Source organism: Galeopterus variegatus, unplaced genomic scaffold (assembly GCF_000696425.1).
Source record: "Galeopterus variegatus unplaced genomic scaffold, G_variegatus-3.0.2 Scaffold2504, whole genome shotgun sequence".
NCBI classification, from domain to species: domain Eukaryota; kingdom Metazoa; phylum Chordata; class Mammalia; order Dermoptera; family Cynocephalidae; genus Galeopterus; species Galeopterus variegatus.
The window spans coordinates 85,076-106,768 of NW_007728615.1; the positions used below are offsets into that span (position 1 = coordinate 85,076).

Here is a 21,693-nt window from a genome sequence, read left to right on the forward strand (position 1 = left end):
TACTCAATTCTGCCTCTCTAGCACAAAAGCAGCTATAAGCAATATGTAAATGAATTATTTATGGACACTGGGATTTTATTTCATAGGATTTTTACATGTTATGAAACGTTCTTCATATTATATAACACCAAGACCAACTGTTTGGATCCTGTACCAGCCAGCCATCAAAAAACTGAACAAAACCCCCCCCCAAAACAGCTTCTTCCTTATTTCATTTTCCCCCTAAACATTTAAAAATATAAAAACTATTCTTTTGGGGGGTAGGGGCAGTGGCAAGGTTGGGGATCGGACCCTTGGCCTTGGTGCTGTCAGCATCACACTAACCAACTGAGCTAACTAGCTGGCCTGGTAAAAGCCATTCTCAACCTGGGGTGTACATATCTCGGCCCAAAGGCTGAGTCTGCCTACCCCTGCTCGCTACTTCACACATCAGAAGTAGAACTACCTCGTCAGAGGACATTCATTTCCACCTTGACCAGATTCTATCAAGTTGCCTTCCAATGGGGGGGGTTATGATCTATATTCCCCCGAGAAACAAATGAGAGTTACTCCAGACCCTTTAGAAAGATGCCCTAAGCTCAGTACCAGGTGAAAACAGGGAATGTGAGGGGAAGTTGCCAGCCAGTTCTAACTATTAATACCTGGGAGAGCCTTTAGGAAGCTGGAAGAATGAATAACAGGGGTCTCTGGAGCCAGTGCCCTTGCTTCCAGGCTAGCTCAGCCCCTGTGTGTCACGGCCAGTGGTAACGAGTCCTTGCTCTCTATTTGGTATTTATTCTCCCTTGGGTGGGGCTGAAGTCTGGATTGAACCATTATCTGAGACATACAGCTAGGGGATAGGAAGGTGTGCACGCAGGAAGGTGTGTGCACAGGAAGGTGTGTGTGCAGTGGGAGCAGCAGGTCTTTGGGAAGCTGACATAACTGTGAATCCTGCCTGGCACTACCACCGACTGGTTCTGTGATCTTGGGCAAGACCCTTCACTTCTCTGAGAAGGCCTTCCCTTGTTTGTAACACACCAATTGGTTGAAAGGACAAAATGACAAAATCAAGACCATTGCTATGGTCTGAATGTTTGTCCCCTCCAAAGTTCATGTGGAAGCTTGATCCCAAATGTGGCAGTGTTGAGAGGTGGGGCCTTTGGGAGATGATTGGATGGTAAGGGCTGTGCCCTCATGAATGAATTAATCCATTCATGGGTTAATGGATTAATGGGTTATAGATGATAGGGTTGTCACAGGAGGGGCACCGGTGACTTTATAAGGAGAGCAAGTGAGCATGTTAATGCGTGCTCAGCCCTCTCACCATGTGATAGGCTGTGCTGCCTCCAGACTCCCCAGAGAGTTCCCACCAGGGAGAAGGCCCTCACCAGATGCACCCCTTTGACTTCTTTGAATTTCCCAGCTGCCCAAACTATAAGAAATAAATTTCATTTCTTTATAAATTACCCAGTTTCAGTTATTCTGTGACAAGCGACAGAAAATGGACTGACATGGTAAGGAAAGGTGCCTGAAATATGAGTTACCCAGTAATTGTCAGCCAACATGTTTAAGAATGTGAATCTCCTGCCCTCCATGCCCTCTACTGCCAAGGAGCTGACACAGAGCTGTGTGGTGGTGAATTGCCTGGGGGTGGGGGTGCTGTATGCTCGGGGCAATGTCGCCACAGGACAGGGGGACCAGACAGCAGGATGTGACTAGATCAGCAGGTGACATACCTGCCAGCTATGGCCACAAGGGGGCACCCCAGCCCCAGAGATGGCCCCACCCAGCCAGACACACCAACTCATCCCGAGATGTCTCTATTCCTTGGCACACTGAGGAGTGAGGAGGTAAATTGGGATAGAAGGTGACAGCCTTGGGTGTGGTCAGTTGAGCTGCCCCAGGCAGGCCCCCTCGCCTGTGGAAAACTCTCAGGACTGAGGTGGAGGCCCAGGTTGTAACTCTGACTCTGCTGCCCGTGACCATGGGCCCTCTCTGGCCCTGTTCACAGAGTCCAAACAGTCTGCAAGGTCCCTTTCCAGCACTAACCCTGCACGGTTCTAGGATGCGAAGACAGGGGCAGTTTCTCCTTTCTCACTCCCAAGCCATGTCCAGTTCAGGGCAGCTTCCACTCTGGCTGGCAGCCTCTTCCCTCGGGCAGCGAGTGGATAGGGAAGCCACATGTTCCAGTCCCTCAATTCCAAACTGTGTGGGGAGGTGAAAGGGCAAGGTCAGGTGAGCCAAGAGCCTCAAAGGGTCTTGCTTCATTTGGGACAGACGTCCGGTTTCCTCTGGCCTCTGCTGGGATTCCAGGGGCTTAAAGGAATGAGTCATGGGAGGGTATTGGGGAGTTCCCAGCTAATCAGGACAGCCTGGACTTGGGATGGTGCCTATCCAAGTGCGGGGTGTGAACAGGACGCGAGACCCCAATGTCCCTTCCTCAGGCCCCTGGCAGCCACCCAGGAGTTTGGGGCATAGGAATGGGGCAACTAGCTTCTTCCTTCTCTCTTAGAATCTGGGGGCCTGGGGTGCAGGTGGCTTGAGAATCTCAAAGGAGAGGGGCAAAGGGGGCTGCCCCAGAGTGTCTGCCAGAGAAGGGAGGGAAACGCTGTCCTGAGCCTGCCCCGATCAGTCTGACCAGACTCCAGCCTCCAGGCTTGATGAGCGGCTCAGCCTTTGCTCAGAAGTTCTGTTCAAACACCCTGGGGGGTTCAGGCCTGGGTGGGGGTGGAGAGGAGGAAGGGAGTTTGAGGGGGACAAGACGTCAAAGAAGGATCAGAGATTCCACAATTTCATAAAACTTTCGCAAACAGCTTTTTGTCCCAACCCCCTGCATTGTCCTGGACACCAAATTTGCATAAATCCTGGGAAGTTATTACTAAGCCTTAGTCGCAGCCCCAGGTAATTTCCTCTCAGGCCTCCATGGGGTTACGTATAAAGGCCCTCTGGAGCTGGTCCCTGGCAGAGCCCAGAGCCTGTGGCCCAGACCCACCCAGACCCATGGCTGAACCTGCTGCCCAGAGCCCGGTGAAGCTGCTGGGTGAGTGTCCTGGCCCAGGACGGGAGGGAGGCTGAACGGGCAGAGGGGCTGGAGATCCCCAGTTCTGGGAATGGGGACTAGGGACGCCCAGTGTCCCCAGAGAGGGACCCAGATGGGATTGGACAGCATGTCTCCTGAGCCCTGTCTGTTCCCAGCCCTGCAGCTGCTGCTCTGGCACAGTGCACTCTGGACGGTGCAAGAAGCCACCCCCCTGGGCCCTGCCAGCTCCCTTCCCCAGAGCTTCCTGCTCAAGTGCTTAGAGCAAGTGAGAAAGATCCAGACCGATGGCGCAGTGCTGCAGGAGAGGCTGGTGAGTGAGAGAGGCAGGCTGCGGAGGAGAGAAGACCCAGCGGGGAGAGCTAAGGGGGAAGGGAACCCTGTGGGGAAGACATAATCAGGAGGGACATGGGAGTGGGACACATTGGGACATGGAAGAAAATGAGAGGTGAAGCCATGGAAGGCGAGGAAGGGGCTTGAGGAGGAGAATCTTTAGGGGGACAGTGCTGGGGAGGGGCTGGCTGGGGTGGAAGTAGAGGCACCACATTCAGGAGAAGAGGTGAAGGCCCGTGGGCAAGCACAGGGTGGGGAGCAGCGGGGAACAGGGCCAAGAAGCCCCACAAGGCACGGAGGAAGGGGAAAGGCCAGTGAGATGAGGAGGACTGTGAAGGGGAGCCTGGCCTGAGAGTCTCACTCAGGGTCCTTCAATCCCCAGTGTGCCACCTACAGTCTATGCCACCCTGAGGAGCTGGTGCTGCTTGGGCATTCTCTGGGCATCCCCAAGGCTCCTCTGAGCAGCTGCCCCAGCCAGGCCCTGCAGCTGGTGAGTGTCTGAAGGGGAGGGGAGGCGAGAAGGCCCTACACCCCTTTGCCTGGGTTCCCCAGATCTCCAGGTGCCAAGCTGTGGCCTGAGAGGAGTGTCCCAGGCAGCCCCTTTTAACTCTCCTGCTCCATCCCCCCAGACAGGCTGCCTGAGCCAGCTACACAGCGGCCTCTTCCTCTACCAGGGCCTCCTGCAGGCTCTGGCAGGGATTTCCCCCGAGTTAGCCCCCACCTTGGACACGCTGCAGCTGGATGTCGCTGACTTTGCCACCACCATTTGGCAGCAGGTAAGCCCTTTGGGAGAGGCAAGCAGTAGGGACCAGACAGAGCTGGTCCCCAAGGTCATGCTGACATGCCAGACACTGTAGCCTGGGTATCCCAGAAGTTTCTTAGGGTTGGGGCGGGAACCTTCCTGCGGGCCCGTGTATGGGGAGCCACCACGCCATTCTAGGACCCTCCTTTGGCTGGCCTTCCTCCATTCCCCCTGGCTAGAGCAGGAGACCGGTCAGGAGACCTTGGGACAGACCTGGGCTCCAGTTGTGGCTCCACCGTTAACCACAGGATCTTCCACAGTCCGTCCTGTCAGCTCCTAGTTTCCTCATCTGGAATAACATGCACTCAGCAGGGCCTGATCACAAATCCCATCTTTCCCCCCACAGATGGAAGACCTGGGGTTGGCCCCTGCCATGAGGCCCACCCAGGGCACCACGCCAACCTTCATCTCTGCCTTCCAGCGCCGGGCAGGAGGTGTCCTGGTCACCTCCCACCTGCAGAGCTTCCTGGAGCTGGCATACCGCGTGCTGCGCTACCTTGCCCAGCCCTGAGCCAAGCCCTCCCCATCTAGTTGTATTTATCTCTATTTAATATTTATGCTTATTTAAGCCTGATATTTAAAGACAGGGAAGAGTGGATCGGAGCCCAAGACTTCTGGGTCCCTCCCTCCATCTCTGAGTTTCATTCTCCTGCCTATAGCAGTGAGAAAAAGCTCCTGTCCTCCTGTCCCATGGACTGGGAGGTAGATAGGTAAATACCAAGTATTTATTCCTGTGACTGTTCCCTGGCCCCAGCTTTGTTGTAGGCACTGGGAAGAGCCACAGTGAGCCCCCTACCCCCAAGGGTACCCATTTTGGGGCCCTTGGAAGCATCAGGAGGTCTCCCACGTGGGAGACAAGACATCCCTGTTTAATATTTAAACACCAGTGTTTCCCAACTGGGTCCTCGTATCTCTCGCTCTGGCCTTGACTTGGCCTCTGCACACCGGTGGGCCAGGTCCTATGTCCCCTCACATCCCTGTCTCCATGGGCATGAAGTGTCTGGACAAGCAGAAGCAGCCAGAGCTGGGAGGCCTGGCCCTGGGATCCCACGAATTTGCTGGGAATCTAGTTTTTCTTTTGAAGATTTTTGGGGCATGTTTTGACTCCCAGCACAAGGAGCTCAGACATCACCTAAGTTTCTCCTGTTTTCCTGGGTGACCTCAGGATGCCTGCCCCTGCCAGCAAGCGGGTCAGGATCTTGACGCATTTTAGGGCAGGGCAGATGGTTGGGCATATGCCCTGTTGGATAGGGACTGGAAACGTGGGGGGAAAGTGAGAGGGAGTCATGTCGGGGGAGGGGTATAAAAGGAAGCCCGACTCTTTACCCTCCACCTCTGTCCCCACTTCCTCATTGTAACCCAGCTTCAGGATAATAAAGTGTTTGTCTCCACGAAATGTCCTTCCTCCTTCTTGAGTCCAGCTGGTGCCTGGCCAGGGGCTGGGGGTCGTGGCCCGAGGCTGGGAGAGGCCAGAGGGAGGGGAGGAGAAAGGGGGGGTCCTCTAGCTCATCCATGTTCGTTCCTTTAGCATATATTTATCTGAGCACCTACTCTGTGCACACACTGGGCTAAGTGCTAAGGACACAGCCATGAACAAGGTAGACATGGTCCCTGGCATTGTGGGGAGACAGAAGGCAGCGGATCATCGGTGCCTGGAGGAGAGCGTGCGGTGGGGTGGGCTGAAGCAAGGGAGCACTGGATATTTGCCCAGGGCTTGTCAGTTTACCACCCTCCGTGAACCTGAGCCTATCCACAAAGTTGCCCTCAAAGACAGAATTATAAAGTGCCTTTTACAGATGGGGAAGCTGAGTTCAAGGTGGCCATTTGGGCCCGAACTTCTGTCCCTCATGGAGCTCTGCTCTGCTCTGCAGGGAGCGCTCTCTCCCCAGCTGGCCACGTTCCTGCTTGTCGCAGCGTCAGGCTGAAGAGGTCTGAGCTCACAGCTCAGGACAGGAGGTGCGAGGCACCCCCCAGCTGAAGACTCCCGTGGTTCCAGGGTGTCCTCATCCGACCCAGGGAAGTCGAGATGGCCCACCAGCCCTAGGCCACCATGCTCCCAAGCCTTCCCCATCCTCAGCTCCTCAGTCACCCTTCCCCACATGACTCCTTAAAAGCAGGGTCAGAAGTCCCAGAAGCTTGGCTCAGGATCCTCGTCTCCAGGCTTGCAGATGCGTGGAGCAGGCAAGGAAGGGTTAAGGAGAGCTCCTGCCCTCATCCCCCCAGTCCATTTCTGGAGGGGACAGATCAAACTCTGGGCCAGTCAGATTCTGGGTGGGGTTGGGCCGGGGTGGGGAGCAGCAGAAGAGCAGGTCGCCCTGCCCGAGCACCTGTGGGGCCTTTAGCCAAAGCCTCCCCCTTTCCAGGGTACGTTTGACTTAGGGGTGGGCAGCAGGTCAGTGCTGATTCTTCGTCACCTAAGTCGTGTCTAGGAAGGGAAGCTGCCCTTCCCTAGCTGGGTGAACAAACACGGGAACCTGAGCCCTGTCCCCGCCCCCGACCTCTTCCTCCTCCAGCACCTCCCGCCTCACCACAGGACTGAGCCTCTCCCCGGCCACAGCACAAGGTGTCCAGGGAGAAGACGTTCCCCACCCTAGTCAGCACAGGCTCCAACAGCACTTACGGTCACACAGGGACCCACAAGGATCTTTATTTAGGAGCGAGCTGAGGTGGACTTCGCCTCGTGTAATACAAAAAAACACATGTATTCATACACACACACACTACACATCTAGAAAGTTCCTCAGAGAGAAACCTGCTCCTGGAATGGGGGTGGCGCACATGACCGCCTGGGGCTGAAGAATCAGCCACTTGCGCTCTTCAGGGACTTGCAGAGGGGAGAGGAAATTACGAAAGAAGACACTGGGAGAAGTCTCGGTGGTCAGAAGTTAGGAGCAGGGGAAAGATCTGGAAGCGATGCAGGATGCTTACATCATGCGGATGTGAGCAACCATGTCTCATCTTTTCCCGCAGCTCCCTTCCAGGTGCCTGGTGCTGGGACCCTCAGCGGGCCCCGCCTGTGGCCACTCGCCCCAAGCCCCTCAGAGTGCAGCAATGGCTTTGGCAGCCACCTGGCGGCCCAGGGGCAGGCTGAGGTCCGTGATGGCCAGAACCACCTTGGGACTGGACATGGCTGACACCTTCACCAGTTCTGATACCTGCCACAGACAGACACATGAACGGGTGCTCACCGGGGCACCTCGTAGTGGGTGCGATGTCTCAGGAGGCTGGCCCCTGAACCCCGACTCTGCCAACTTGCCATGCCACCTGGTCAGGGGCTACTCACCGTGGTGAAGGGCATGAACTGCAGGATGCTGGCGCGGCTGCCCTGCTCCAGGCAGTCCACGCACTCCTCCATGAACCACTGCACGAACTGGGTGTGGGGGCCGGCGGTGCGCGAGCCCAGGATGGAGGAGATGAGCAGGAACAGGTTGGCTGTGCAGACGGGGGAGAGCGAGAGGAGGAGAGTTCCATGAGCGGGTCTGAGAAGAGGTCAGACTCCAGGACAAGGTGGGACTGAAAAGGGAGAAGACAGAAGTGCTAAGAGCACCCCAAAAATGGGGCCATCAAAGAGAGGAAGTATAGAAAACAGCTGGGAGAGAGGAGGGACTGGATGCGAGCCTGGGGACGCAGGACAGCCAGCGATGGGGGAATGGGTGAAAGGTGGGGAAACGTGGTGGGAGGACCCGCGTCAGCAGCAGGGGAAGGGCACTCACCCAGGACTCGGTTCAGAGGGTCCTTCATGTTGACTGTGTGGAGCTGGGAGGCCGAGAGGGAGCTTCTCATGGAGCGGTCAGCTGGGGGATGGACAGGGGGAGCACTGAGGACACGGCCCTCACCCCGTTCTTTATACCCTTCATGGTAACTGGTGCATGGAGAGCCCAAGAAGATGCTAGATCAAGAGTCACAGAGGGGCCCTGAATCCAGAGAGATCCCAAGGGAGATGAGAGAGAAGAAGTAACATTTGGTGAGCACCGTGTGCATGGAGAGCCCAAGAAGATGCTAGATCAAGAGTCACAGAGGGGCCCTGAATCCAGAGATCCCAAGGGAGATGAGAGAGAAGAAGTAACATCTGGTGAGCACCGCTGGGGACCAGGGCCAATCCTGGTGCTTCCCATGGATTAGGCCACTCAATCCTCACAACGTCCCCCTGTAACAGATGAGGAAACTGAGACTCGGATTTGCTAAGTAACTAGCGAAGGGTCACAGTTTGTAGGTGGCAGACCCAGCATCTTTTCCTCTGCTCAAGAGTTCAGTTGGTCCCCTAGTCCCTAAAAAACCTCACAGAAACTTCCAGGAAAGTGAGAAGGTAAAGGCATCCAGGGGAGTCAGGGTGGGGGACGGGTGCTCTTTGGGCAGGAAGAATGGGGGTTGCTCCACATCCCAGCCCGGGCCTCTCAGGGCATGTCTTAGGGGAAGGAAGGAAGGTCAGAGCTGGTGAGTCAAGGCAGACTGTGCCTGAGGCAATAACTCACTTGGGTGGCCTGTCATCCCCTCAACCCTGCAATGAGGAAGGTGGGGGAGGGACAAATGGGGGGCTGGGATGGGACCCAGGAAGAAGAGCTGCAACCCTTAGGGAGAGATAACAGCAACCTTTTCTCCAGGGGTGGAAACACAGGGCTCCCTTACGGGACAGGATGGGACAAACCCATCATACCCTCTCTGACCGGCCTGCAAAGACTCCTACAGGACAGTTGGTTAGAGCATGCTGTTGGGTGTTGATAACATCAAGGTCAAGGGTTTGGATCTCCATACCGCCAGCCACAAAAAAAAAAAAAAAAAAAAAAAAAAAAAAAAAAAAAAATGACGCCTGCGGCTGGGGCCTGCAGCAAGCCGCTTCCCTAGGGTGGAGTGAACTCCCAGAGTTTCCAGGGAAGGAAGCAGTGGCCGCCGGCCCGGCCCACACACTCACTGGGACTTGAAAGAACATTGGCATCGTCTTCATTGGAGCTCAGCAGTCGCATCAGCTTTGACGGCTGCACGTCATCCAAGGGGAAGAGGCTGGTGTAATCCTGGAAGGCAGGACAGTCACTACTACACACCCGCTCCTGAATCCCCAGGTCTCCAGTTCTCAGGAAAGAGGAAGGAACTGTGAACTGACAGCAGCCCTCGGTCGCACTGCCAGCAGGTCTCAGCCCCCTCTCCTCACCCCTCCCACAATCCCAGTGACAGACAGCAAAGAGCTCTTTCCAAGACCCTCTCACCCAGGGGCAGTCTGGGGCCCACACAGGTCACCCCTCTGGACCCTCAACCAACCACATCCTAAGGGCAGGGACCATGGCTGATTCCCTTTGCTGAATAAACACCCAAACAAATGAATGGAGGGGCCCTACCTCAATGTCTTCACGGTGCCTCTTCTTTTGGCGGGAGGACGCTTGTCCCTTGTGGGAGGAGTAGGAACTCAGGGCACACCACACGGCCAGCCTAGCAAAGGGTTCCAGGAAAGGGGGTGCAATCGGAGGGGCCCACACTGGCAAGCCGCATCCCCAGGCTCCCCACATTCCAGCTTCCTCGTGATCCCAGGCAAGGGGCCCCTGGCTCTGGGGGGCAGGGACTTGAGGCCCGGGATGTGAGAGACAGGCAGGTACTGAAGGGACCCCTACTTGGCGAGGGCAGTGCCGGGGGGGTCCATGAGGCTGTGCCACTTGGAGGAGTCGGTGAGCAGGCCGGGCAGGATATGGCCCAGCAGGACCAGGGTCACCTGCTGCATGTCCAGACAGAAGATGGAGTAGAGTAGCTCCACCGCCCGCAGTGTGTGTTCCTTCCGTGTCTCCTTCAGCAGCTCCTGGATGGGCAGGGAGGGGGCAGTGTAGGAGCCGAGGGCCCTGATCCTGGGCCTCTGAGACCCCTGCTGCTGCAGCCAGCTTTCTGGAAAGGTACTGGGGGCCACAGGCTGCTCCATCACTCACTCTGCATCACAGCCTCCAGCCAGAGCTACCTGAGAAGGCAACTCCCCCAGGTGAGCGGAATTCCTTCCCTCTGTATTCCTAAGAGGCTTCCCAGCTCACAGCAGCCTCTCAGAGAAGCCCAGGTGACCAGGCTAGGTGCTGGGGAGTCAGGGGACAGGACCAAGTTTGGACCTGTCAGGTATTTTTTCCATGTCTCTGAGTCTGAGATACCTGTTCCCCCAGCCTACATCCTCTCCAGCCCAAGTACCTTAATCAGGTTGTTGCAGAACCAGTAGACGCCTCCCATGTGCAGCAGGGTGTCAAAGATGTGAATGGACCGGCTGTCCACCCAGCCCTTCTCCAGCACCTTGGCAAATATGTCCGTCAGCACCTCCTTGATGGGTCGCTTGGGGGGCAGGAGGTTCCAGTAGGGCATTGTGTCCACCCCCGTGGATGGGAACTTGATCTGTGTGGCTGTCTGATGCAGCACGTCAGCACACATGTGCTCCAGGATTGAGCTCATGATCACCACCCTGGGGGAGAGAGCCTGAGGTTCAGGTGCCAGGTGGGGGGAGAAACAGCCAGGCCAGATTTTTTTTTTTTTTTTAGATGACTGGTAAGGGGATCTTAACCCTTGACTTGGTGTTGTCAGCACCACGCTCACCCAGTGAGCTAACCGGTCATCCCTATATAGGATCCAAACCCATGGCCTTGGTATTATCAGCACCGCACTCTCCCGAGTGAGCCACGGGTCGGCCCAGCCAAGCCAGATTTTGCCTGGACTCAGGTTACAGAAATATTCCTAGGGCATTAACCCCATTCTGTGCTGAGGAAGCCCTGACCCTACAGCTCTCTTCCTGGCAAGGATCTCACCTGCCAGGCACAAAGCCTATTAAAGGGGACGGGGCAGGGGCTTTCCTCCACTAGGCCGTTCCGGCAACATATTCCTATTTTCTCTCTTTCACTCTCACTCTCCAATTTCCCCCATCCTCCAGGACAGGGCTTGCCAAGCCTCTGGCATCAATAAATACAATCACTTCCCCCTGGGTTGAGTGTTTGGGGGGGTCCCCACCCAGACTTGGCCTCCTCCCAAAGTAAACTGTTACTTCCATTACTTCCAGAGGAGGGCCTAAGGGCTGCCCCACCAGACTCTTCCCGGCCTCTGGTAGTTAGGCAAATATAAGTGCATATCCAGGAATTTTCTCATGAAAGGAGCCTTCGAGTGTGAACAGAGACATGGGTCTGAGTGCCAGCTGTTCCTGGAATGCTGAGTGGCTCTGGGAAAGTTGCTATGACTTGTAGGGCCACTTCTTCCACCTGCACGATGGAACCACAGATTTCCCACTATCCCTCAACCAGATAGGACTTAGGGTGCTTAGAGTGGATTACATTGGAGCAAATGCTCATTATTAAGGGGGCGGGGGAGATGAGGAAAGAAAGGAAAAAGGGAGGCAAGGGGAAAACAGATGTGATTTTACAGACCCTCCCCAAACCTCCTTAAAGCTAAATGTCTCCACTTCTCCCTTAGGAGATACCCTCAACGGCTACCTTGTGAGTCAACACTCAAAACGTAGGGGTCGATGAACACCCACACAGAGCAGCACTGTTCATGACAGCCATGAGATGGAAGCAGCCCAGTGTCCATCGACAGATGAAAGGACACACCAAATGCAGTACATTCATACAACAGAATATTATTATTACTCAGCCTTAAAAAGGAAGGAAATCCTGTCACGTGCTACAACATAGATGAACTTTGAAGACACTATGCTGAATGAAACAAGTCAGACATGAAAAGGCAAGTACTGTATAATTCCAGTTAAATGAGGTATCCAAGGCAATCAAATCCAGGGAGGCAGAAAGTAGAACGGTGGTTGCTGGGTGCTGGAGGGAGGGGGAAATGGGGAGCTGTTGTTTAATAGGTACACAGTTTCAGAGTTGCAAGATAAAAAAGTTGTGGAGATCTGTTGTATCACAACGTATATATACTTAACACTATTAAACTGTACATTTAAACATGGTCAAATGGTAAATATTATGCTATGTGTTTTTTTACCATACTTTAAAAAAAAAAGAACTTATTGGTTGTGTGAATAAATCAATACCACTGAGTTCAACACAGCTGAAAAGTCACCAGGGAGGTCCTCTAAGCCCCTGAAGAGCCAGGGAAGGAAATCATCACAAAAGACAGCTGCATGTTGGGGAAAGGCCTGTAAAATCTACAGATGAGCTCACAGTTCCTAGACAGTGATACAGCTTTGTTACTCTGATGAGCTAGTTCTCCGGAACTTGAATTCCTTGAGGGCTATATGATTATATGAGCTTGAGCACTATATGAGCTATACAATTATAGCTGCTCGGGGTCTGCATTTCTGGCACACAGCAGGGGCTGGATTATAAACACTCCGGGCACAGAGACACACACTGAATATTTGCTGAGTCAGGTGTGTGAATACGTGACTAAGAAAGCGAGTGAGAGAGGATGTGAGCCAGCGAGAGTGAGCAGCCTGCTTGAGAAGGTAAGAGAAGAGAGGAATATTTGTTACTGGAGGTGCTGACCTCTCATGACACACCTGCAGGGGTTCGGAAGGGAGGGGACGGGTTACTGACCTTTCATTGTAGAACTGCAGGGTGTTCTCACTGTACAGTGGCCCTGCCAGCTGGCGGATCATCTGCAGCGACTTCTCACGCTCATCCAGCCCCAGCATCCGGACATGGGCCACAAGCCAAGCCACAGCACACACCGCCAGACTGCACACCTTTCCCTTGATATTATCGGTGATTTTCTAGGGGAGAAGGAAAAGGGTGATGGGGGCTACTATCTCCCCTTCCATGGCTATCGTGTTCCCCAGCCTCTGTGGGTGGCTAAGTGTGGCAGGTGGAGTCCTAGGCTGCATTGCACACCTCTCTCCACCACAAGTGTGATTTTCCCAGAGCTACCTGGGTGGGTGGGAGTGGCTTAAGTCTAAGATTATAGGAAAAATCAACACCAAAACATGAGCTCCTGGATTAAGGGTCATCTCGTTCTTACAAAATATTACAAGCTACCAATAACTGGTTCCATGTGTCAGGGAAGAAAGAAGGCTGCTGGAAAGGCGGGGCTACCTGGATGGACTCGAAGGCCAGAACCCCATTCTCCCAGGCGTTGAGGATCTCCAAGATGGCCGCTGAGATGCTGAGACAGGCTTCATGCCACTTCATCTGCCTGTGGGGGTGGGGGTGGGAAAAAGTCACCACAGGGGAGCATGGGATGGACTTAGGGGAGTGCGTCTTGGCTCTGCCTCCACCGCCACCCTTGGAGTGGGAACCCAGGCCACTAACACCAGCTTCATCTCCGAAGAGTTGTTGAGCAGGGCCACCAGGGACTCCACTTTGGTGGAGTTGGGCCAGAAGCAGGGGTGGTCAGGGTTCAAGATCTTGCCCTCCTCAGGCATGCAGGTCTGCATCCAGGTCTCAAAGAACGGCACCTCTGCTCCTGTGCTCGACTCGGACAGGATCACCTGGGAACAGGGGGAGGGAGAGGCGCCTGACAGAGCTGGGCCTGGGACTGCACCTGTTTCCTGCCACGCAGCTTCTCCCCTCCTAGCCTGAAGAACTGGGGACAAGTTGGTCTAAGAGAGGCAGGCAGGGGGCTATACTGCCACCTAGTGGTTGGTGTGAATGCAGCACTGAGGATTCGGGAGGGGACCAAAGGGCATCTATGGCCCAGGGTGGGCAAATGAGGGTGGGTAGCTGATTTCTGAGGCCAGTAGAACTAATTGGCTTGGGAGACAGATGGGGGATGAGGGTGAAGTAGGGAAGAGTTCCTGGTTGTTTCCTTCCCCTCTGCCTCTGCCCACCTGGCACCCCCTAATGCCACCTTCTCTTCTCTCACTCACCTCTGAGCCATAGGTCTGGGCCACGTGGCACAGCATGAGGAAGGAGATGTCAAAGAGCAAGGCTCGAACTGAGGCTGCTTTGGCTGTGGGAAGGATACAAAGGCTGATCCCTCAGCCTAGGGCAGTGGCCCAAAGCCTTCATCTGGTCAGGAGGGATCAGGATTTGCCTCAAGGAAGGTCAGGGACCAAGTGGCTCCTTCAAAGCTCTGAGGCTCAGAATCCTTTTCTTGAATCTCAACTGGAACATCATCCCTTCCTTGGAATCAAAGACTCCTAATACCCTCCTCCCCAGCACCCAACCACATCACAAAGTGGGCAGGAGGGAGACAAAGGGATAGTTTTAGAAGAATACTTTTCCAGCATTACCCTCTTTCAAGGGTCCCCAAAAGCTTCAGTCGGTCACGGCTCAGGGGAGGAAACAGCCTCCCCAGGATGCGCAAAGGCGCCCTCCTCCCCTCCTCTCTGCCTCCCCACCCCTCCGCAGGGCCTATGGGGTCTGCAGATGAGCAGAGTCGACTTACTGCTTTCTTCGGTGCCATGTGTCATGAACTCGTTCAGACTGTGAAAGGAACAGAGACAGGCTGCCTCAACCAGGGCGAGCGCTGAGCAGCAGCCAGCAGTGGGGGCTGCACACACTCAGAGGCGGTCACTAGAGTCTGAACTACCTGTTACACTCGAACACCATGGCTACAGAAAAAAGAATTATTTCTACCTATTGTTAAAAGATTTCCAAGGCCTGGAGAATGGCTCACTGAATGGAACAATGTTCTATATGTCAAATTCTAGGTCAACCAAAAAAGGCAACAGAATTTGAGAGCCCCTTATTAATAACCGGGCGTACCCGAATTCCTCCATGCCTACTGCTCAGCGTCGTCCCCTTACCAAACATCTCCACTTCAGCCTTGGCTGGAGAGAAAAGAGCCCTTTGGGTCAAGAGAACTGGCTCCTCCTCCAAGGTCTCTAGCTGGGATGTTCTGCTTAGGTCTGTGCATCTATTCTGCTGGCTTCTCCCTTCACATGTGGCCTCCCCCACTGTGCTCAGGGCTCAGCCTTCCTTACTTGATGAATTTCCGGGCAAAGGATTTAAGCTTTCCAGTGGCAGCAGCAGCAGCCAGCAGCAAGTCCAGACTCTTCCCAGACAGCATGTGGCCCAGGACTCCCAACAGCCCCTCTGGCGACTTAGAGTGGTCTGCATCCATCGTCTGGGGACAGGACAGGAAATTAAGTCCTGAAGAACACTGAAGACCCCCCCCAGATACAGCTTAGCCACAATTTCTCTCTGCATGTTTCCATTATACCACAAGCTGCAATTTAACCTATATCTTTGACTCCATTCTGGAAAATCATTCCTAAAATTGATCCTTGCTGTCCAATCCAACCCTCTCACTGGAGTGAGTGTGATGGAGTTCGGAGTGGGCAAGGTCACAGCTGGAGATTCTCTGTGGTTTCCACATGAGAAGGTGTACGTGAAAGCAACTAAAATTGATCCTTGCTGTCCAATCCAACCCTCTCACTGGAGTGAGTGTGATGGAGTTCGGGGTGGGCAAGGTCACAGCTGGAGATTCTCTGTGGTTTCCACATGAGAAGGTGTACGTGAAAGCAACTACCACAGTGCCTGATGCGCACGTGATGCTCAACAAATGTTAGTTTTCAAAGGTAGCTGCCCTCACCTTCCCCCTTTCTCTACTTCCAAAGCAACTATGTATAAAAGCCAGATGAGAGATTGTGGCCTCTATTTATCTGGAAGTGGAGGACAACCTGGAAACAGGAGAGAGAAGATGCTGGTGGCAAGAAAGGGAGCACTCACCTTGAGGATGTTTGTGACAGTGGGCTCTGCCCGGAGGATCAGGCTGGGATTGGGCTGGATGTTGGCATTTTCTCCTGACTTCAGGTGAGGTGCATGCTCCCGGTCTGCTTTGCTGTGGCCATAACCAATTGGCCAAGAGAAGAAAAGAGGAACAGAGAGAAATGCTTGACACACTCCCTAGTCCAACCCCAGAAGCAGAGGCGCAGTGAAGGTGAGAAGCATATAAGAACTTTCGGGGTTAGGGTGAAGTTTACGAAAGCGAAGGCAATTTGTTATTAGTCATTACATGTATTTTGATAGTTCATGTAAGATTAAAGGAAGATTTAAGATTTTTACTTTGATCACAAAGCTAGGTATGAGTTAAAAGAACAGAAACTAAGAATGTAAAACTCTGGTTGGAAGAAATCAGCGTCTCTTCCCTCCTATTCCCTTTACTACTAGGCATGGTCCCAGTCATTTGCAACCCAAATTTTAGACAGAAGGGGAAAAGGCACCCAGCAGCCCAGTCTGGACATGAGAGAGGGAAGTCAGGGGGTCCTTGGGGCAGCCCAAGTGAGGACACACTTACCGCTTTGCCACAAGGTTGTTGACACTAGCTTCAGACAGAAGCCCCTGCTTGCTACATTCATGGACTAGGAAGTCTGTACAGTCACAGCTGCGAAGGGAAAAGTTGATGAGGAAACTTGGCAAACAGCTGGGATTTTTGAAGGATGGGAGCAATGGGTCCCTGCCCAGTATCCTCCCTCCTTCAGGATGAAGAAAATTTGGAGTGCCTGAGGGAAGGTAGAGGGGCTCTGGGTACTCAGCAACTAGGTGGCTGCTGCCTCCTGCCCCTGCCGGGGGCAGCGAACAAGGAAACACGATGAAGAAAATTTGGAGTGCCTGAGGGAAGGTAGAGGGGCTCTGGGTACTCAGCAACTAGGGGGCTGCTGCCTCCTGCCCCTGCCGGGGGCAGCGAACAAGGAAACAGAGTCTCCTGGGGCTTATCTGGCATAGAAGAGCAGGGGAAGAGGCCAGAACACCTTCCAATAAGGCAGGAGTGAGCAGGGGAGTTCATACTTGCAGCGCTGGTCAGCTTTGTCCAGCAAGGGTGTGAGCTTCAGCAGGAACTCAAAAGCACTGCTAACATCCTCAGTGAAGTCCTACAAAGAGTCAGAAACTTCCACCTGGTTTCTAGGTCCTCCACTCCTCCCACAGCCTACAGCACAGGCTCATAAGGACACCCTGCTGGACACAAGAGCCTGCAAGTGGGCTGGACAGGGAGAGAATGAGGCATCGCTGCTCCTCGCCTGGCCACCCGGCCCCGTTCATCTTGGGCAACCTTGCCTACTGGAGGGATCACCTGAGTTGCCTACTGCCTCCTGTCTGGAGCCTGGGTGCACGTGCGTGCGTGTGTGAAGATGCTCAAGCACACACACGCATCCAGCCTTCTCTCGGCACAAGGACACATTATTGCCCAGCTAGGGTCTAAGTGACCCCTCCCTTGCCATTGCTTCTCCAGGGCATCAATATCCTCACCTGCTCCCATGGCCCATCTCATCCCTTCAACTCACCTTGTCCCCATGAGAGTATTTCTTCAACTTCACCAAAACCTGTGGAATCTAGGGGGTGAGGCAGGGAAAACAGGAAGATGGATTTCTTTTCTCTTTCACCTACCACTCAAGGCATCCCCCACCCCACACCCACCCCTGCTCTGGGGCAGACAGAAAGGAGCTCCTGCCCTGGAAGGGAGAGGACTCTTATAGCCAAATCAGAAAGCTGAGGGGTACCTGAGCACCATGGCCTACAGGACACAGAGACCCCTCCCTTCTGCTGACTCAACAAGGAAATGCCAGAGGCAAAAATGGAATCCTAGCTGCACAGAGGATTGTGGCCCACTTTCCCTGGTTCCTTTAACTGCCCTGCACCAATCTGGCTATGACGGAGCTAAACAGTAACTCCATGGTAAGAAACAACGGAGTCCTGCCAAGTGCACTAAATATAGCCCTGGGACTTTTAGAGAAAATAATCGATGGAAACTCGTGCTGGGGAACCTGGCAGACTGGGCATGATGCCAGCATGGAGAAACACAGGACAAAGGTTCAGGGTGTTCCAGATTCTCCTAAGAGCCATTCCTAGACTGGCTCTCTGTTGCTCCCATGTCCCCAGGTACCTTGAGGAAGGTGAAAGCTGTCCACTTGAGCTCCTCTGTGCCCTCAGGAGACTCAATGAGTCCCACGAAGCAAGCTTTCCAGATCTCCAGGACAAAAAGCGGGGTGGGGATATGCTGTGGGAAGACCCAAGGGTGAGGCGTAAGATGGTCCCCGTGCCCCTGCATCCTGCTGCAGGCTCCAGGGATCCCGCTAGATCAGAGACTGTGCAGCAGAGTCTCTCCCAAGCTCTAGTGCTGAGGACCAGAGACGTCAGGCCAAATGACAAAACTGTGCACGGCTGGCACCCACTCTCCACCATGGATCAGGAGAAACCCTACTCCTCCCAGGGAGGATTAGAGTCCTCCCTCCTGTCCCACATGGAACGGCCCTCGGCCCCTCCCACCTGCGTGCGCTTCACCATCACCAGCTGCTCCACCAGTGGCTGCGTCTCGCCGGTCAGGTTCATGGTGCCCTCGAGCAGGATGACCGCGTGGACCGTGGGGAAGCCAGTCTTGTGCAGCTGCTCTGAGTGCACAGACAGCATCGTGGGAATGCTGAGGGGAACACAGATACATTTGGACAGTATTTGGGGAGAGAAGGTGAGAGCGGAGGGGACAGAGCCAGGTGACACATCTTCCCACCCATGCCCCAGGGCGCTTCCTCTCTCCCGTCACCACTGTCACCCTGGGAGCCAGGTACCTCCGAATCAGTGTGCCACACTGCTCAGCCTGGCTGCGGAGCTGCAGGTTGCTGAGATTGGCCAGGATCTCCCCAAGCTTCAAGAGAGAATGCTCAATGGCAGTCCAAGAGGCTGGCAGAGAAAAGGAAAGGCAGCAACATGATGGATAACAGAGGAGCAGAGCTCGGCCCCAAACTCCTCAACTTTGGCACCGCCTGGACCCACGAAACCACGCAGAGAGGCTTCCCCTAAGGATGCCATGAGGCCAGGGGCCTCAGGGCAGCATGCACTGTTCTAGAAGGGGAGTGAGCACCAGGGGCTGAGCCCCTAGAAACCATTCCCAAAGGTCTGACTTTCAGGGGACGTACCCAGCTGACTTTAGAGATTAGGTCCCACATAACATGGGCAGTGGAAGAGAGAGGCAGAGGGAGGTAAGAGATGCAGTGGCTGGAACAGGGAGGGCGACCACAAATCACTTCAGGAGTGGGCCAATCCAAAAGGCTGACCCAGCAGAGGCCACCATTTGCCACTCTAGTCAAACCGGGTTCCTAAAGGACCATCCTGCATTCACTCGCCCCCTCGTGTGGCTTTGCTCATGCGGCAAAGTGCCTCTCTGCCCCTCTTCCTCTCTCAAACTCCCACCATCCTTCAAGGCTCTGTGCCCCACTTCCTTTCACAACTTACCCAACTGGTCTAGACCACTGATCTCTCTCCCCTAAATGCCTGCACTTGTGGTGTATACCACATTATTTATTACTTAATTATAAGTCACTTATCCTAGTAACAATTCCAGAGGGTCAAGTGCTGAATAATGGCTCCAACTAGCCCATTAACTTCCATGTCTAGACCACTGATCTCTCTCCCCTAAATGCCTGCACTTGTGGTGTATACCACATTATTTATTAATTAATTATAAGTCACTTATCCTAGTAACAATTCCAGAGGGTCAAGTGCTGAATAATGGCTCCAACTAGCCCATTAACTTCCATGTCGCATGGGGGAAAAAAAGATAAGACCTGAGATCCATTAAAATTAAGCATTCATCCACTTTTTAGTCAATAAACATTTATCAAGTACTCAAGATAGGTAAGAAACTGTCAACATAGCCCATTTTTACATAATGATTATCTTTCTGGACTTTTCACAGGCAATAAAACATACTTGGAAAAGTAATAAATATCCTAACACTGTAATAAGTTCCCCAACCAGGTCCTAAGACTTGGGTACAACCCATTCTAGCACTCTTGTTACTTGAGAACAAAAGATCCTTAGGTGGTCCCAAGCCACCTTGGCTCCAAGCAAGACTATGGCCCTAGGACCCCAATGCTGGCAATACCAGAGTCTTCCCTCCCACCAGGAGATCTGTCTGTTCTCAGGCTCTGGAAGGCTCCAATATTTAACATCTGAACTTGAGTCAAGAAGTGTATGGCACGACACTGACAGCAGACAGGCACCCAACAGGCCTGACAGCAGACAGGCACCATGTTTAAAGCAACATTTGAAAAGGTAACACTCAAATAAAAGAATCATTTGCTTCCAGACGATGAGTAACAAGGAGACAAACAGAAGAATAGATGGTGTACTTGTCTCACCCTAATTTTTTCCACGGATATGACTTATTAGTCTTGCTCCCCACTAGCACGTATGCTTGTTGAAGGCAGGGACCCTGCCACATGCTCCTTTGGCAGCCCCCCTCCCCCCGCCCCCAGCACCTGGCATAGTGCTGGGCGTACAATAATGCTCAGTAAATACCTGTTGGTTGATTGGCTCGGGTGCCACCCTGCCCAAGTCCCTGGGATGTATGCAATGCTTATGGGGAGAAAAAAAAGGAAGTGGGATGGTTTCAGATCCTCTTGGAAAGAAGTGGGATGGCATCCTGCTTCTCCCCTCTCAATTAAAGGACTGGCTATGGGAGCAGCGCCAGGTGGGGTTCAGGGGAATCAGGGGACATACAAGCCTCCTCTAGTTTGGCGATGTGCAGCAGGGCCCGGTTCTTGGTGCTGCTGAGGGTCTTCTCTAGGCGCTGCAGACACATGGCAAGCTGCTTCTCCCCAGTGGCTGGAGTGCCAGCCTCCAGCCCCTCCCGGAGCCGCTCTGCAGAGGCTGCCGTGCAGCGCAGCAGCCAGTGGAGGGCGCTGAGAAGGGCTCGACACAGCCCGATGCACTCCTCTGCTTTGCCGTGACAGCTACCAGGAAAGGATGCAAATCTGTGTCTACTCCAATGGCTGGAATCTGACCCACGCCAGTGTTCCCTACAGTCTCCAGCACTCCCCTACTAGGAAATAGAGTTGGGAAGCTAGCAGAGTCCTAGGGAAGACACCTAGCCTTTTCAGCTTCTACTGGCCAAGATTTTGAATGAGCTACTCCAAATAGAGAAGAGGCATTATGTCCTAAGGGATTAAGTAGAAAAGGATGGCAACAGGTGGGTGCAGATGGGCAGGTGGGACGAAGAAATGTGGGAAACCAGAGTTGGTCTCAGTCTGTGTGCTAGGAGCTTCTCCTTTGCATTAAGATAATGCTGGAAACTTGTGATGTCCCCTCACTCCTGCCCTTACCTCAGTCGGTCACAAAACATGTCCATGATATTCAGCAAAGCCTGGACACACAGGTCCCGGGAAAAGTCATCAAACTGTGAGAAGAACAGTGGAGACGCTATGGAAGGCCCCGGTCAACCCCCAGGTCTCACACAGGAGGCAGGTGGTACACTCAGGACTCCTGCGCTTCTATCCTCCAGCCCTGGGTTTCAGACTCAGCATCTTGTCAACACTGGAAATTGACTGCTATTTGTCAGCACCCTGCTCCCAGGACCTCCTCCCTCCAGTGGAAGGCCAGCAATGCCAGCAGAGGCGTTGTGTGCTGTCTGTCCGGCCTCAGAGGTCACATGATCAGAGCAGTCAAGGAGGTGGGACTTGTCCGTCACTACCATATCTACCCCTCACTGCCCCCACCTGTGAGTGGCTATAGTCATACCTTACTTATAGCTGTGAGGACAGAGGAGTAGGACACCATCTGGAGGGAAGGAAGAAGATAACGTTCAGACAACTAGTCTCCCAAAGCTGAGAGGAACAAACACTGGCACTTAAAGTTGCTACAGCTCTCCTGAAATCTCAACCCATTCAAGGCCTTCCACAACCACCCCCCCCCCCCCCCCCCTTTCTTTT

General features: G+C 53.8%; 2 protein-coding genes across 11 annotated transcripts in view; one reads left to right on the forward strand and one right to left on the reverse strand.

Annotated features, from left to right (window-relative positions):
- Positions 1 to 2,943: 2,943 nt before the first annotated feature.
- CSF3 (colony stimulating factor 3 (granulocyte)) lies at positions 2,944 to 5,547 on the forward strand. Of its 2 annotated transcripts, XM_008582018.1 has the most exons (5): positions 2,944 to 3,019; positions 3,175 to 3,329; positions 3,732 to 3,839; positions 3,979 to 4,125; positions 4,498 to 5,547. In XM_008582018.1, exons 1-5 carry the CDS (start codon positions 2,980 to 2,982, stop codon positions 4,660 to 4,662), a joined length of 615 nt encoding a protein of 204 aa, XP_008580240.1. In that variant the 5' UTR covers positions 2,944 to 2,979; the 3' UTR covers positions 4,663 to 5,547. The 2 variants fall into 2 exon arrangements, with proteins under 2 accessions (XP_008580240.1, XP_008580239.1); XM_008582017.1 differs by lacking the exon at positions 2,944 to 3,019 and having other exon boundaries at positions 3,042 to 3,329.
- Positions 5,548 to 6,767: 1,220 nt separating this feature from the next.
- The window catches only part of MED24 (mediator complex subunit 24), a 26,979-nt gene continuing 12,053 nt past the window's right edge, over positions 6,768 to 21,693 (reverse strand). For 3 of the 9 annotated variants that reach the window (XM_008582020.1, XM_008582021.1, XM_008582019.1), the window contains 24 exons: positions 21,503 to 21,541; positions 21,088 to 21,161; positions 20,486 to 20,718; positions 20,285 to 20,341; positions 18,553 to 18,664; positions 18,257 to 18,407; positions 17,874 to 17,987; positions 17,275 to 17,322; positions 16,781 to 16,863; positions 16,290 to 16,376; positions 15,722 to 15,833; positions 14,974 to 15,152; positions 14,436 to 14,473; positions 13,915 to 13,997; positions 13,358 to 13,536; positions 13,142 to 13,241; positions 12,647 to 12,822; positions 10,305 to 10,569; positions 9,752 to 9,933; positions 9,482 to 9,572; positions 9,061 to 9,160; positions 7,865 to 7,945; positions 7,435 to 7,583; positions 6,768 to 7,306 (listed from right to left, as the gene is read on the reverse strand). In XM_008582020.1, the coding sequence (XP_008580242.1) occupies positions 7,190 to 7,306; positions 7,435 to 7,583; positions 7,865 to 7,945; positions 9,061 to 9,160; positions 9,482 to 9,572; positions 9,752 to 9,933; positions 10,305 to 10,569; positions 12,647 to 12,822; positions 13,142 to 13,241; positions 13,358 to 13,536; positions 13,915 to 13,997; positions 14,436 to 14,473; positions 14,974 to 15,152; positions 15,722 to 15,833; positions 16,290 to 16,376; positions 16,781 to 16,863; positions 17,275 to 17,322; positions 17,874 to 17,987; positions 18,257 to 18,407; positions 18,553 to 18,664; positions 20,285 to 20,341; positions 20,486 to 20,718; positions 21,088 to 21,161; positions 21,503 to 21,541 (2,850 nt within the window). In that variant the 3' untranslated portion in view covers positions 6,768 to 7,189. Of the gene's footprint in view, positions 7,307 to 7,434; positions 7,665 to 7,864; positions 7,946 to 8,128; positions 8,176 to 9,060; positions 9,161 to 9,481; positions 9,573 to 9,751; positions 9,934 to 10,304; positions 10,570 to 12,646; positions 12,823 to 13,141; positions 13,242 to 13,357; positions 13,537 to 13,914; positions 13,998 to 14,435; positions 14,474 to 14,973; positions 15,153 to 15,721; positions 15,834 to 16,289; positions 16,377 to 16,780; positions 16,864 to 17,274; positions 17,323 to 17,873; positions 17,988 to 18,256; positions 18,408 to 18,552; positions 18,665 to 20,284; positions 20,342 to 20,485; positions 20,719 to 21,087; positions 21,162 to 21,502; positions 21,542 to 21,693 lie in introns of those variants that run through there. The other 6 variants (XM_008582026.1, XM_008582024.1, XM_008582022.1 and 3 more) reach the window with 5 other exon arrangements.

Excerpts from the sequence above, each read along its gene's own strand:
- CSF3 (XM_008582017.1), top strand. The coding sequence starts at position 3,090 with ATGGGGACTAGGGACGCCCAGTGTCCCCAGAGAGGGACCCAGATGGGA. Across the intron at positions 3,330-3,731 it reads CAGTGCTGCAGGAGAGGCTG|TGTGCCACCTACAGTCTATG; the intron begins GTGAGTGAGAGA and ends TTCAATCCCCAG. Across the intron at positions 3,840-3,978 it reads CCAGCCAGGCCCTGCAGCTG|ACAGGCTGCCTGAGCCAGCT; the intron begins GTGAGTGTCTGA and ends CCATCCCCCCAG.